This window comes from Microchirus variegatus (genome assembly GCF_963457635.1).
Source record: "Microchirus variegatus genome assembly, chromosome: 1".
Taxonomy (NCBI): Eukaryota; Metazoa; Chordata; class Actinopteri; order Pleuronectiformes; family Soleidae; genus Microchirus; species Microchirus variegatus.
The window spans coordinates 11876341-11891762 of NC_139802.1; the positions used below are offsets into that span (position 1 = coordinate 11876341).

At 38.6% G+C, this 15422-nt stretch overlaps 2 protein-coding genes across 2 annotated transcripts; one reads left to right on the forward strand and one right to left on the reverse strand.

The window, feature by feature from the left end:
* The first annotated feature begins 2892 nt into the window (after positions 1-2892).
* On the forward strand, positions 2893-9602 carry LOC310934887 (uncharacterized protein). The gene is made up of 13 exons (XM_083898687.1): positions 2893-2922; positions 3045-3128; positions 3254-3383; positions 3560-3659; positions 3901-3990; positions 4073-4177; positions 6203-6324; positions 7815-7837; positions 8016-8087; positions 8208-8337; positions 8537-8636; positions 8871-8957; positions 9043-9602. The coding sequence occupies exons 2-13, from the start codon at positions 3077-3079 to the stop codon at positions 9175-9177; spliced, it is 1146 nt and encodes a 381-aa protein (XP_083754813.1). The 5' UTR covers positions 2893-2922; positions 3045-3076; the 3' UTR covers positions 9178-9602.
* Positions 9603-11089: 1487 nt separating this feature from the next.
* Positions 11090-13363, reverse strand: cmtm8b (CKLF-like MARVEL transmembrane domain containing 8b; the record flags this gene model as incomplete). Its single annotated transcript, XM_083892295.1, has 4 exons — positions 11090-11210; positions 11446-11565; positions 12160-12333; positions 13232-13363. The coding sequence occupies 4 exons, from the start codon at positions 13361-13363 to the stop codon at positions 11124-11126; spliced, it is 513 nt and encodes a 170-aa protein (XP_083748421.1). The 3' UTR covers positions 11090-11123.
* Between the last annotated feature and the right edge of the window lie 2059 nt (positions 13364-15422).

The window sequence follows — 15422 nt, forward strand, 5'->3', positions numbered from 1 at the left end:
CTTTTCCGAATGCTAACTGCTGGTAGTGCTCGTTACTTTATTTTCTTTCTTTCTTTTTTAAAGAGATACTACTGAACAGAGCTGTTTTGGCAGGGTGATTGAACTGCTGTGGTGCTTCATCCTTATGGTATTTTGACCAAAGCATGTCACAGACATGTTCATTAGGACATAACACTCTCTATTGTTCGTAGTTTGGAGAATTGTTGCCGCCAGTGCTGTGCATGAATGTGTAAACTTTGAGACACATGTTATGATGTGTGGTGTCAAGGCAGTATTAAGTAAGTTAATTCTCATTACAGTAACATCCATTTAAACTGTCACACCTGAGCCACTCCCTTCACAAATGTCCAACATCTGAATTTAGGGGAAGTTCACGCAGGTTGTAAAGTGCTGTAGGGTTTGCGTTTCTAAAAAAACACAAAGATGTGAGTTATGTGTGTATTATGTCACCAAGTGACAGCCCATTAAGATGTCACACTAGTGAACTGCCATTTTCAAGCCTTTGCTTTTTGTTGTGTTTGTTCTTGTTCTTTTTTAACCAGAGGAGAGTGAGGATAAAAGTGAGTGATTTTCTGTTCAACAGTAATAGTTTGAGGTTGTATCTCACTACAGTAACTGCCCCTGTGCTTCTCCATGTTTGTAAATGAAGAATTCAATCATTTAAATGAAGAATTTTCAAAGAAGCTATGTGTGTGTGTCTATGTGGACAACTTTAACAGGCTTTTTGAAGGGGCGTGTGTGTGTGTGCGTGTACCTCAACAAACCAAACCTGTTCGCAGGTTTTCCTGTGAAGGATAATGTGAACAGGTTTGGTTCATCGCAGCATCTCAGCTTCGTACTTCATTAACTCATTTGATCCCGTGACATATTTTGGCTCCATCGGTCACCTGTTCCCAGTTGTCAAGTCCTGTAGACATGTCTTACTTCCTTATGAGATCATTTTGAGCTCTCTTAAAAAGTCCCTGCATTCAGACGAGCAGACGGTGCATGCTGAAGTTAAAATCTAAAATTCCATCAAAGTGGCTTGGAATGTGGGCATGGTTGTTCGACCGTACTCATGCCCAAGTCCAAGCAGAGAAAAGTTTGTAAAGTTGTTATCATTAGAACTGATCTTGTCTGCCACGCACTGATACTATGTGAGCTAGAGGATTTAAATGACTTGCTTTTTCATAAAGTCAAACTCAGTTATTAAATAACTGCTGACAAATGTTCTCTCTCAGGTTTAGCAACATTTAAAAACACTTAAAATACATACATTTATGAGCTCACCTGAAATCTTTCAAAAACGTGTGTTTAAAACTCACAATGTTGTTGTTATTTATTTAACAACAAACTGAATTCACTTTTTTAAACCAATTCTTCTCTGAGAAGTTTTCGGTTAAAGAGCATACATGTCTATTAACCATTACAGTAACATAAAAAAAATATTTTGATAATTACCAAAATGTGCTATATAAATATTGATTGATTGATTGAACATTTACAAAAAGGAAAAGCATTGACACATAAGCACATTTGAGTTATGTGACACAAAGAACTGCATCATGAATTAATTAAACTTTTCAAGCTTTTGTCACCACAGATTACATAATAATAATGATATCAGTGTGACATACAATAACACTTGAACATTAGCATGGTGATGTCTTAGACGATTTAACACAGCGAATATGTTTACTATACTCAACAAAAATATAAATGCACAAACTTGAAATAATGAACAAAAATAGAATGTCATGACATTTGCTCAGATTCTCGATGCATTTGTTTATGGAATGATTTGTTTTGCTCAAACCCAATAGTCCAGTGTCACTTGGCCACTCCTATTGACTACAATCTCAGATTGAGTATTTCAACTCCCAAGAGTCTTGGAGCATGGCAGAGTGGTGGTCAATATGTGTGACCAGTACACAGACACTCCTTATGGTCTGGTCAATAAAAGGGCACACCAAAATGTGGACTTTTGTCACTTGTCAATATGCCACAGATGTCACAAATCATGAGGGAGCGTGCCATTGGCATGCTGAGTGCTGGGTTGAGCGTTTACAGCTGTGGCAACACAACTGGTGGACACACACGTTATTGAAGTTTGTGAACTTGGATCCTCGACCCCCATTATGTTCTTCCTGCCATTACTCCAGGACTTTTGTTTTGAAATTGATCCCAATGCTCACAAATTAAAGCCACTTTATTGATAAAGTTGTAGTATTATTTTTGGATAGTTACTCTGTTTTGTCACATAACAATAACTACAAGTTTGATGTGCATTTATATTTTTGTTGAGTGTATAAGTCTGGGTCCACATACACTATAACTGTAGGTTCACAATGCCCTATAATTAAGTTTATGACTGAAGCTTGCAGGCTGTACCGGAACTTTGCCTTCTTTGATTTTCAGTTGACCATAAAGTGGACGCACCAGGTGATGTATATGAGGGGGAGCAGGTAACCTTTAAGAAGTGGGGTCTTGCTCCCATAGAGTTAGAGCTTTTTGGGAATTTGGCTGAAGCTCTCCCAAGCGAACTGCAGTGCTCAGAATTGAAACTTGACTTGTAACAGAATAATTATCTCTTTGTTTGCTGAAAGGTCTTGTGTCACGGCATCTCATTCTGCATCGGCGTCTCATCACCTGTCTCAAGAAGAAGGAAGCCTGACTAAACAACAATGTCTTAGATGGAGTCTTTTAATTAATCAGGAATGTGACAGCGCAACTAATTTCCCCCGACACGGAAACAGAGGTTTGTTGAAGGTAATGCAATAACATTTGGAATTTTCTTCCTGGTTGGAATGTGAAAGAATTACTATTCAGTGTGTGTGTGTGGGAGGGAGGGAGAGAGGAATATATAAGTTCAACTGTCACTGTGTCTGCTCATAATTTTCTCAGGCTCTTCAGGCTGATTTCAGAAGCATCTGCAAGTTTGAGGTGAGTTGGTTGATTTGATTTTAAAAACTTTTTTATTGATTTATTTGAGATTATTGTATGTGATGATGATAAGCAGGACAATGTGTAATGAGCTGTTTGTTTGTTTTTTCTTCTAATTTCAGTGTGTTTTCTTTGGACGTCCTCGCACACCACAATGTTAAAGCTCCTGGTCTTGGCTATGCTCTGTGCCAGCTGTGTGGCAAGACGTAAGAACTTATTTCCAAATGTTGAGAGCCTTTTTCCGCCATTTCAAACTTTTCCGTCTAACATGGATAGTGGGATCAATAATAATATGGTTGATTGTATGTTTTGTTTTTGCTCGTCTTTCCAGCTGGCGTGACGCATTACTCATTCGATCCTGCAGTTGGAACTGGTAGTGGCACGTCCTTTGCCTCTTCAGTGTCAGGGGGAAGGATCACAGCAGTCAGGGTTTGGGAGATCAATGGTGGTTACATCGCTGGGTTAGTATTTCTTCTTTGTTATCTATGGGTTACATATATGTATATTACAGAAGAGAGGGTCAAAAAAGTAAACCATGAGATGCCTTTAGTCCTCATACTCAAATGCATTAAGTGTGTATCACTGCTCTCTTGAATCATCTTTTATATTTACCAGTGTTTCCTCTCTGTCTCTGCAGTATCCAGGTACGATATGGTTACATCTGGTCTAGCGTTATTGGACGTGCTTACCTGAGGCCGCATGTGCTGGATCTGTTTGATGGAGAGGTCATAGTTCAGGTTAGAGATTTCTTTGGCTTGGTTAATTAATTCAGATATGTTTTTTTATTTTCCATCTAGATGTTTACATATGAAATACAGGCACTAAATTGTGGATAGAACATTATTTTGCACATATTTTCATTACAGCTCCAATAAGGATGTAAAATTAGACATAATAACAGTTACATAATTCGCTCCTTTGTAAGAACTAACTACAACTGCTGTGTTAAGTTTGCTCACATTGTTGTGCATGTTTCAGGTCTCTGGAAAATACCACACCAACTACATTTATCAGCTGGCATTTGTGACCTCTAGAGGGCGCTCACTGATGGTTGGCCAACCATATCAGGTGTTAATCCATTCTTATTATTACAATTATCAATAATAATGAGTTTCACGGTCATGCATTAACATTTGATGGTGTTTTGCAGAGCTCCTTTAACTTCTACGCAAAGTACGAAGCTGCAGAACTCATAAACCTGAGTGGGCGCCAAAATGGCGCTGGAATTACTTCACTGGCAGCTCACTGGGGAGTTGTCTCCAACAACACCACAAGCATGTGATGTCACACCACCTGTACCTTTAAATGTTGAGTCTATGGAACAATGTGTTATTACAAAGACAGGGATGATTAACAAAGTAGCAATGTTATTTTTGGGGAATTCTGCTGAAATGTGTGAGTTGTTTTTGTTACTTCTGTGAAGAAAAAATAAAGACAACATGATTAAATGTAATAAATGATGCTGCTGCTTCTTTACCATGACCTCTTCCTACCTTTATATAACATATATAAGATTTTAATCTACACTAAGTGAGGAAATAGAACACTCATATTTGTCATAAACTGGTGCAAGTGAGGTATTAAAAGCAACTAGCATGGTTATATTGACATTTACGGTGTATGGCCAGTAACTCTGCTACTCCTGGCACTGACTGCCTCGACTCTCGTCTGAGCCAGGCTGTCCTCGATCATTTTGAGCCTATTTCTCTGATATAGTTACGCACTTGAGGCCCACATACTGTCCCTTTGATAGTATTCCATCTCGCCTACTCAAAAATGTGTTTTACACTGTTGGGCCCACTATTCTTGTTTTAATTAACACCAGCCTTAGACCAGGGTGTACTCCTCCTGCTTTTAAACAATCTGCTGTACAACCTCTTATCAAAAACAGAATCATGGATCCCTCAGTCTTATCTAATTTTAAACCAATTTCAAAGTTACCAAAATTTTAGAAAAAGTGTCACTTTTAATCACTTGCAATCTTTTCTTGCATGGAAACAGCTCTCCAGAGATTTACCAGCAATCTATTACTAACTGTTGACTCAGGTAACTCTGCAGTTTTAGTATTCCTGGACCTAACTGCAGCTTTTGATACAGTTAATGATAGAATTCGCCTATCGCACCTAAAAAAATGTGTAGGCATCACAGCTTTCTCATGGTTTCAGTGATTAATGGTCATAGTTTTTCAGTGGTTCTTGGAGATTACTCCTCAGCCACAGCCTCTCTCAATTCTGGGGTCCCCCAAGGTTCCATCCTGGGTCCTATACTCTTTTTATTATATATACTGCCTCTGGGGTCCATTTTTAAGAAACATGAATCACTTTTCACTGCTTTGCAGATGGTATTTCCAATGCCTCTGTTCAAGCTCTGCTTGCCTGCCTTAAAGATGTAAAATCATGGATGAACAGGATCTTCCTAAATCTGAATGAAGGAAGTCATTATTTTTGGACACAATGCCCCCGACTGTTCCTCTGGTCTTTTAGGCTCCTCTCGTTCTAACACCCCTTATCGGTTAAAAAAATCTTGGTGTGACTTTTGATAATGCTTTTAAATTTGACAAACAAGTGAAGTCCGTAATCAGGAATAGTTTTTATAAATTGCGAATTTTAGCAAAGGTAAAAGGCTACCTCCCCTATAGAGATCGGGAAAGGGTAATCCATGTTTTTATCACCTCGCAGCTGGATTACTGTAACTCTCTTTACTGTGGACAAAACACGAATGTCTCGTTGCGATAATTTGAGGTGAGAAATTGGACATTTAGAGTCTAAACATGTGCTGTGTGTGTTAAGATATAACTTATTTAACGTTAGTTTGGCAGCAACGTTGTCGGCGGTGATCAGATCCGCCTCTGTGGACGCTCGGTGCGCACTGTGAGCCGGCACAGAGCAGCTTGGCTCGGCCTGTCCTGAGGACCAATCGCAGCTCTTGCCGTCCCCGTCGTCCCTTGACGGAGTGACGGACACTTAAAAAATATTTTGTGCAGTCGGAGACGACGCAGTGGCTATCCGACAGGCTCTACGTAGACGCATAGGGTTCTGCGTAACCTACGCAGAGCACTTTACGCAGGAGTATAAATTGGGCTTTATATGTTTTTACTATGCTCTACATCGTTTATAAAAAAAAAAATGTGTTTAGGCTTTCTATTTTTATTGCTTTTATTAGTATTAGTATTTGACGTCACTCTGTACAGCACTTTGGTCAACTGTGACTGTTAAAATGTGCTCTATAAATAAACCTTGACTTGACTATTGAGTGATTCACAACTTCCCCTCGTTCACAGAGGATGCAAGAAGCACACAAGGCACCAAAGAAAAGCTCACAGATTGAGTGGTGCAGTGGGTTGTCTTCTAACTTTAAGGTCACGGGTTTGATTCCTGACTCCTCCAGCCGACGTGTTCCTGGGTAATTAGCATCAAACTGCTCCTGACACTGAGAGAAAACGCTCTGCATACAGACGCATTTTTGATTATTTAATGTTTTTGTATAGTATGGCTCCTGAATGTTTGTATGTAACCTTGCTGTTCTTTACTGTAACTGTGCTGCTGCCTGCCTTGTCCAGGACAGATTTGAACAAATAGAGAAAAGGAGATTTCTAATCTTGATGTGCTTTTTCTTGCTCTGTTGGGATGCAAAGCCTTGGTTCTTTCTTGCTCAAGGGGTCTATGACTCGCTCTGGACATTTGGGTCTTAACATGTCTGCAGTTGAGAGTCAACCTGATTTTGCCGTGAGCCTTTATAATTCTCATCCTGTAAGAACTTTTAGACACCTACAGACGACCGAGGCACGAGGCCAAGAAGGCTTTGTTATGTCTAAAATATTTATGTCGTCGTAAGTTCCATCTCTGCGATTACTTTTTGTCTGTTGTAATTGCTGTTATTATTTTTCATTTTTGTCCTCCCTACCCTGTTCTATTGCTCCCCAATCTCATCATGTTCCAATCAAAACCGTCTACCCAGTTTGTCTCAATGAAACAACAGGTTCAACAGACCAAACAGTAACAGCAGCCAAAAGATAGAAGAAGTGAAACCAACATTTTTTCTTTCTTTCTTGTTCTCACGCACACACTTATTATGTTTATGACCATGTCCAAGGCTGAAGGAAGTTTTTCTTTGGGTAATTTCCAATGTGATGATGACATGTCACAAATATTCCAGGTGAATCCAGTAGAACCAGATGTAACAATCATGTGGAACTTTTCGCTCATGATGTTTCCTTGTTTTTATCTGACGCAGACAAATGTTGCCTGAGCTAAGAAACATAACGTCAAAAGGCCGGATTTCTAAAAGTAAAAGTCACTTAAACTCAGTTATTTGTTAATGCCTGGGGTCACAAACATTTGAAATAATGAAAAGCATTTAAAAACACAGGCCTGTTCAAATGTTAAGACTTTGGGGGGGACTTTGTATATAGTGTTGCCGCACATGACAGGCTCTTTGCACATGAAAAGACAACATTTCAGTCTGAAGCCTCGTGAAACATTTTTGTCTGGAATTTATAAATGAGCATCGATCAATGAAACCAACTAGAGTTTCTGCTCAAAACAAATTGTTTCTCATGAGAAACAGAGAAAGAAAAGGCCTTCATTAGCACAGAAAAAAAAAATCTGTAAAAGTTTTGTTGTTTTTTTGATCAATGATACACTGGTTATAGGCGTAGTCTATTAATGTATCAGGAATGCGACAGCAGAACTGAATTCCCGGATGGGAGAGATAGTTATGAAAGAGGTCTGTTGATGTTATTACTGTAACACTGAGAATGTTCTTCCTGATTGGCATTATTATAAAATAAAAACTATAATCTGGCATGAATGAGTGTGTGTGGGAGGGAGGAAGGTAGGAAAGAAAAGGTATTTAAGTTCCAGTGTCACAGTGTCTGCACATCCTTTGCTCAGGCTCCTCAGGTTAATTCCAGACGGTGAGTGTGAAATCTTGTTTATTTATGTTTTTAATCTACCAACACACTAAATGCATCCTACTGCAAAACCTAATCACTTAACTGAAAATTATATTTGACTGATAGGTACGCTAACGTGTGTGATCACACAATGTGTAATGAGCTGGGTTTTTTTTCTTCTAATTTCAGTGTGTTCTCTGAACGTCCTCGCACACCACAATGTTAAAGCTCCTGGTCTTGGCTATGCTCTGTGCCAGCTGTGTGGCAAGACGTAAGAACTTATTTCCAAATGTTGAGAATTTTTTTACGCCATTTCAAACTTTCTAACGTGGATAGTGGAATTAAGAATAATATGGTTGATTTTATGTTTTGTTTATGCTCATCTTTCCAGCTGGCGTGTCACATTACTCATTCAATCCTCCAGTTGGAACTGGTAGTGGCCTGTCCTTTGCCTCTACAGTGTCACCGGGAAAGGTTACAGCAGTCAGGGTTTGGGAGATCCCCAATGCTTACATTGCTGGGTTAGTATTTCTTCCTTGTTATCTATGGGTGTTGGAGAATTATTATAATTATTACATATATGTATATTGCAGAAGAGAGGGTCAAAAAACTAAACCATGAGATGCCTTTCGTCCTCGTAGTCCAATGCATTAAGTGTGTATCACTGCTCTCTTGAATCATCTTTTATATTTAACCAGTGTTTCCTCTCTGTCTCTGCAGTATCCAGGTACGATATGGTTACATCTGGTCTAGAGTTATTGGACGTGTTTACCGGAGTCCGCAAGTGCTGAATCTGTTTGATGGAGAGGTCATAGTTCAGGTTAGAGATTTCTTTGGCTCGATTAAAAAATTCACATAATTTTTTTTTTCCATCTAGATGTTTACATATGATATTCATGCACTAAATTGTGGATAGAGCATTATTTTGCACATATTTTGATTACAGTTCCAATAAGGATGTAAAATTTGACATAATAACAGTTAATTTGCTCCTTTGTAAGAACTAACTACAACTGCTGTGTTAAGTTTGCTCACATTGCTGTGCATGTTTCAGGTCTCTGGAAAATACACCACCTACATTTATCAGCTGACATTTGTGACCTCTAGAGGGCGCTCACTGATTGTTGGCCAACCAGTGCAGGTCTTAATCCATTCTTATTATTACAATTATCAATAATAATAATAAGTTACATGCTCATGCATTAACATTTGATGATGTTTTGCAGAACTCCTTTAACTTCTACGCACAGCACAAAGATGCAGAACTGGTAATCCTGAGTGGGCGCTACAATACCGCTGGAATTACTTCACTGGCAGCTCACTGGGGAGTTGTCTCCAACAACACCACCGACAATGACTAATAATAATAACCAACCGGAAAAGCAAACAGTGATCTATTGGTCAGTACTTGATTACCTATAAATATGTTTCAAACGTGATTTCACATCACTGGCACTTTAAAACGTCAGGTCTATGGAACAATGTGCGATTGACAATAATAAATATTATTGTAACTACTGTCTATAAACATATTAAATTAGTATGCAAAGTGAACACTGCTTCCCTGATGGAAACAAACCAGTGATGGCTCTTGTTTTTAATCAAAAAATTGTGTAGAATCTAATTGTGTTTGTTTTTTTGAGGAAACAGTATTTTAATGTTTCTTGTTATTATTCTTCCACTCACTGGTTGATGAATAATTATTCGGATGTTCATTGTGCATCTTACTGTATGGTGTTTTTTTTTTTTTGCAACACATTGTTGTATTGTTTTCCTTTTGTGGGACATAAAGTAAATACAACATATTTAAATGTGGTGCTGTTCTCCTTTGTTCTGAACAAAAGTATCTTACTTTTTTCCCTTGAATTTTCTGTGATATTTTAACTAATACAGAAGAGGTCAGTGTCAAAGTGCAGTCAACCATACACTTTCTTAGATGTTACTTGTTTGACTGAAATTCCATTTTTTGGTTGATCACAATAATATACTTAATGTCCGTGTGCTGTTAGCCTGGACACCATGTTATGTATTGATTTATACATTTGCTAAAGTACAGACACAGAACACAATGTTATGAATGTTGAACATCCTGTGCCATGAGATGGCCTTTTTGAGTTTACAGTCAATATTGAAAAAATGACATCAAAGTGCCAAAGCAATTAAACATGTAAAAGGAGAAGGAAATTGCTTCCATGCTTGTAAACAGGACATTTTCCACTTTCCTGGCTGGAGCCAAACCCAGTTGACATAGAGCTGGACAGGTCAGCATCAGCATCTATCAGTTGGTATTTGTGACCTCCAGGGGGCACTCTCTGATCAGCCTGTCAGGTCTTAACCATTCTAATTATTACAATTATAAACGCTAATGCTGATGCTGTGTTGTTGGCCTTCTTAAACGTCTACCCAGAGCAGAAGTTAAACTGCTGAGTGGTTTAAATAATGGCAGTGAGACCATCATGCTGGCAGCTCACTGCATCACAACCGCACACGAATCCACTGCTATTGTTTTATATGATGGAATATGATGTGTAAACATGTGACATTTCATTGGATAATATTACACCCACAGTGCATGAAAACTATGGAATAAATGGAATGTGTTATAAACAATGATTTAAAAGGTTATTAATATAGTGACTATACTATAGATCAAACTTGCGGCCCTCCCAGTTGATGTTCTGTGGCCCTACACTTATGAAACAATGAAAACTTGCCCAACAACAATTTTTTCACATTAATAATAAAACAGTATCACATTATTATTATATATTATTCAGTGTTTTATTATATACAACGTGTCTAGTGTTTTAATTATAATTGTTTACATGTTATTATCGATACATACATTTAGATTCTCTTTTATTTCTGCCTGTTTTGGTTATATATAGATTCATTTTTGCATCATCACCCTCATCATGTGACATCACTTTAACTTTGAACATTTGAAATTGCACTACCATGATGGATTATCAATCCATTATAATAAAAATTTTAATGTCAAATCGCTGAGAAGTAAATTTTTCCCCAACTGTTTTTCCACTTTACCGGCGCTGGCCCCCTCCTGACCAGATTAGAAGTTAACTGGCCCCAGGTCATTTTGAGTTTAAGGCCCCTGCTACAGATAAACATGTCAAATGTTTAAAGTAACAAACAAACTGTGCCTTCCTGAAATAAAGCAGATCAATTCCTACAACTACATTTTGAGAGTGTCAGGTGTTTTTGAACCGATTCATGTGTGTGTTGTTAACAATATGAAAACAACATTTAAACATGGAACAATGCTGCTATGGAGCAGGAGGTTAAGAGACTACTGCATATCCTCTGTGGTTTTCCAGGCACGGTAACTCAGGTAACTGCTTCCTGCGTAGCACAATGTGGTAACAAAGGCAAAGAACTGAAAGGGTTAAAGGTGGACAAGAGGTGAGGGGGGAAAAGGGGGGTGGTGGGGGGGGACGTGCATATCACAACAAGGAAAGAATGAATAAGTAAGTGAAACTTTTTTTCTCATTTCTTATAGATGACACTCTGTATTCCTGCTGTTGTGACATTTTTTTCAAATTATTAATTGCTTACACCAATGTAGTCATCACAAGGAAATACAGCATACAAAATGACAGGAGTGCTCTTACTGCAGATGCTGCCCAGCAGTTGTAGTTGTGTCGCCCCCTAATGGTCTGGTTGACTGACACAGTGTCCACGACTGCTGCCACCAGATAGAGAGCTGCAGCGCTGCAGTTCATACACAGTGACTAGAGGAGACAAAGAGACAAAGTGTGAATTACAGATTTACTACTGTTATACTGCTTCCCAGTATCATTCATGAATCCCAATAATCCTACAGTACAATACTGTTTTGTTTTTTCATAAAGAGTACAAGACTGGTTGAAGTGGAAGGCAAGATTTCAGTCAAGTGACTTTCAACCTTCTTCACTCAGGCCGATACTTTAAAAATGCCTGTGGTGAAGACAAAGGGATATGTGCTCTAATGTTATACCTGCTGTTATTTACTGGCTTAACAGCATGACATTTTAATATACGGTGCTGATGATCAGGTCACATGATGTACAGTATCATGTGTACACATACACCTATCATGTGTAGTGTTTGTGAAATGGCTATACTCACTAACCTTTATTAAAGGACAGATTTACTGGGGACATTTTTGGAAAGTGAGGATATTTCTGTCACTTTCATTCAAATGGCTAATTAGGGCTTGAGACTTGGTTTGGGGATTCAGGTCAGAAATAGAACAGTTTTTGTACACAATTTGTAATGATTAGCGTTGTAATAGTGGGCAAGGCAGTGTATTTTGTCAAGGAGTGTCCTAAAGAGAAGTACATTACCAGTGTAGTCCAGGGGACGTGTGGTGTCCTTTTGTGAGCTCCGGTGAGATAAATTACAAACAGACACAAAGTCAGAATCCAGCACGAGACGGCAACAAACATCACCCAGCAAAGAGCCGACACATGAAAATAATCCGTTCCCCCAACGAGAATCCACACTAACATACCACACACCTGGAGGAGAGGAGAGGAGATTAGATTAGTTTAAATGTTTCCGTCTTTGAAATACTCATTTTTTACTCATGAAAATTAGATGGATATGGGAAACCAAAAGAGTAAAATTAGTGTTTTACTCAATTTTAAAATGTTGATGCACCAATCATGGTAACATTGTTAGTACTGTGGTGGTGCAAAGTTAAAGTGCAAAGTTAAATCTATTACATCCTGCACTAGCCAACCCACACTTCCTGTTTCACAACAAAACATTCCTGCTGGACGTTTCATATCAGAGAACAAAAACATTAGCTTTAGGTAAAATCTCTCATCGGTTCCCAGTTAAACCCCATATATTATTGTGACTAGTTATAGAATGGTATTAATTTCCAAACTTCAATCAGCAGCTCCATTTTACTTGTTTAACTGTATTGCAATCAGATTCTTTCAAATTAGCCTCACTTGTACATGGCAGCCAGCCAGACTGTGTTTAGAGGAAGGCTGTCTGTCTTTTTCCCCCAGCCGATTTGCAGAGGAAGAGAGACAATGAAGGAGAAAAGGGGGGAAGATATGAAAGATAAATTGCTTGGTGTGTTTTGGTTAACTTCCTATTTTTATAGAAACATTTTTAAGTCTGAATAGATACTATGGTATTATCCAAAATAGTTTCACAATCATATCATAGGAAAACTGTCATATTGTATAACATAGTAAGAATGTAATTAGTTCTAATCACAAACCTGTTTCTGTGAACACAGTTCCAAGTGTAAAATATTACTCAGGTAAAATGACTGCCACTACTTCCCCATGATTATTAAAAGTATAATCCTCAATCAACCTATTGTTGTCAGCTGCTGAGCATGTTTTAATGACACACCATTGACACATAGCCTTCAAAAAGTCAAATATTCTCACATACTATTTCAGCCAGGAGAAGAATTCCTGTGGCATTTGTGGTGAAATGCTGGTCAAAGGCCAAAGTGGAGGTTGAGATGTTATAGTCTGGAAGTGGCGGACTCCTGCGGCCCGACATCCCAGCAGATCTCTCCATGGTGCACTGATGCTGCGTGTGAGTGAGAGAGAGTGTGTTTTTCAGTGTCGCCGCTGCAGAGGAAGTTGTGTTCCTGTCCCGGAATCCAACAAGGACACCCTTCTAAGAACTGATAAATGCTGTGGATCAGTTCACACATTAACAGAAAGGATGTGGGCAAATGCGCGAGTTGTGTTCTGTCACATTTACAAAGGTAGGAAGCTCGAGAAAATAATGTTTTTACTTCATTCTTAATTGTTCCACCGTGTGATCACATAATAAAACGATAACCCCTGATGCTTAATCATTCTAACTGATGCAACGAAGACAGAGAATAAAATAAATGGCGTGAATAAGTGTTGTTATTTAAAGGTCCCATATTATACCCTATTTCTCCAAGTTAAACTAGTTCCCTGGTGTCATGCTTTTGGTCAAAATACCATAAGGATGAAGGACCACAACTGTTCAATCACCCTACCAAAACAGCCCTGTTCAGAACGTTCGGTTTAGTATTATCTCTTTAAAAAAAAAAAAAAAAAAAAAAAAAAAAAGTAAAACGAAACTTTAGGGACAGTAAATGACATCAGCCAAAGGGGCTACTGGGGGCTAACAGCAGTTAGCATTTGGAAAAGTGATAATTTGCAGGCTCTAGCAGACACATTGCCGTCATATATAACATGTATCCACTGGACAGATAAATCCTCTGAGGCTGGAAGTTTGTGTAGAACTCTGTGCTGCACTGTGGAGCCAAGCATATGACTTTTCGCGGGCTTCCGGTTTTTGGATGCCATTGCCCTCCCCAGCACTCTTGTGTGTTTTACAGACAAAGCGGAGCTCCACGAGACAAGAATTCCAGGAATTTAGCACATTGTGACGTCCCAGTGAGCGTGGAAGTCAACATCGCGTGTTTTATCTCCTGTACTTAGACTGAGGAGGACCACAAAAACATGAGTGAGTCATCTTTTTTCACACTTTGGCGACTGGTAGGGCCTCCAGAGTCACAAATATAAGGATTTAAATGATTAAAAAGTTGATTTTGCATACTATGGGACCTTTAAGTACGTACAAGTGTACATACTGTATCAGACTGACATTGCTTTAAAAAAAGACTGTGAGGCCTTGTGGAGATTCAGTGCGTTAACACAGCCGTGTTAGAACCAAGAGTCCTATCAACAAATCTGAGCTGTGGTGCAGCCACTGAAGCAGTGAGCAGCTTTGACCACTTGGGTGCAGAAGTTACACGTGGATGAAAAATAAACCGAAACCACCTGAAACAGGAGAACAAGGACAACATATGCATGGTTGAGGCTAGTTAGCTGACTACATTGTGAGTCCAGATTGTTGTTTTCTAACATTTATCCAATCAAATTAAAATCAAAGGTTTAGAAAAGTATAAAGTGATAAACAAGTATAACTTATTTTAAAAGGATTATACAATCTGACTCTAATATAATTAGTATTTGTATTTAATCAGTGGGATTATGTGTTTCTCAACTCTGGCAGCAGTTTCCCCAGGAGGTAAATCCACATGTAACTCTGATTAGCCAGGACTGATTAACATAACCTGGCGAATATAAAATCCAAGCCTATGAATTACTAAAGAGAATCTTAAGTATGCTCAGAAATAAGGGATAAACATGGCGATGGAGCCCAGGTTCCCTCTCCCCTTTAACAAATGCAAACAAACAGACCAATAACCTTCACAAGAAGTGTCTTTGTTTTGTTGTGCTGCAGTCAATATCCTGCACCAGACATTATCTGACTGGATATTTAACATGGTACATCGTATGGTACTTGATAGACTGATTCTGCCCTGCTGAGCAGAATCTGCTCTGCACAGCAATATATCCACCTCACCAATCTATACACTGCATCATTCTCTCTCTCTCTCCATTTACTTTTTTATCCTTGATCTGGTTGAATGGCCAATACAATACATTTCAGTATATGGCATTGGCAGCCTGAGACCAATAGATCTTCTTTGTGTGCGGTTTAATCGCTAATTATCACAGCAGGACTGAGGGTCATTTCTCTTTCGGTCTAATTACTTTAAAAAAAAATAAAAAAGAATATCACTGCC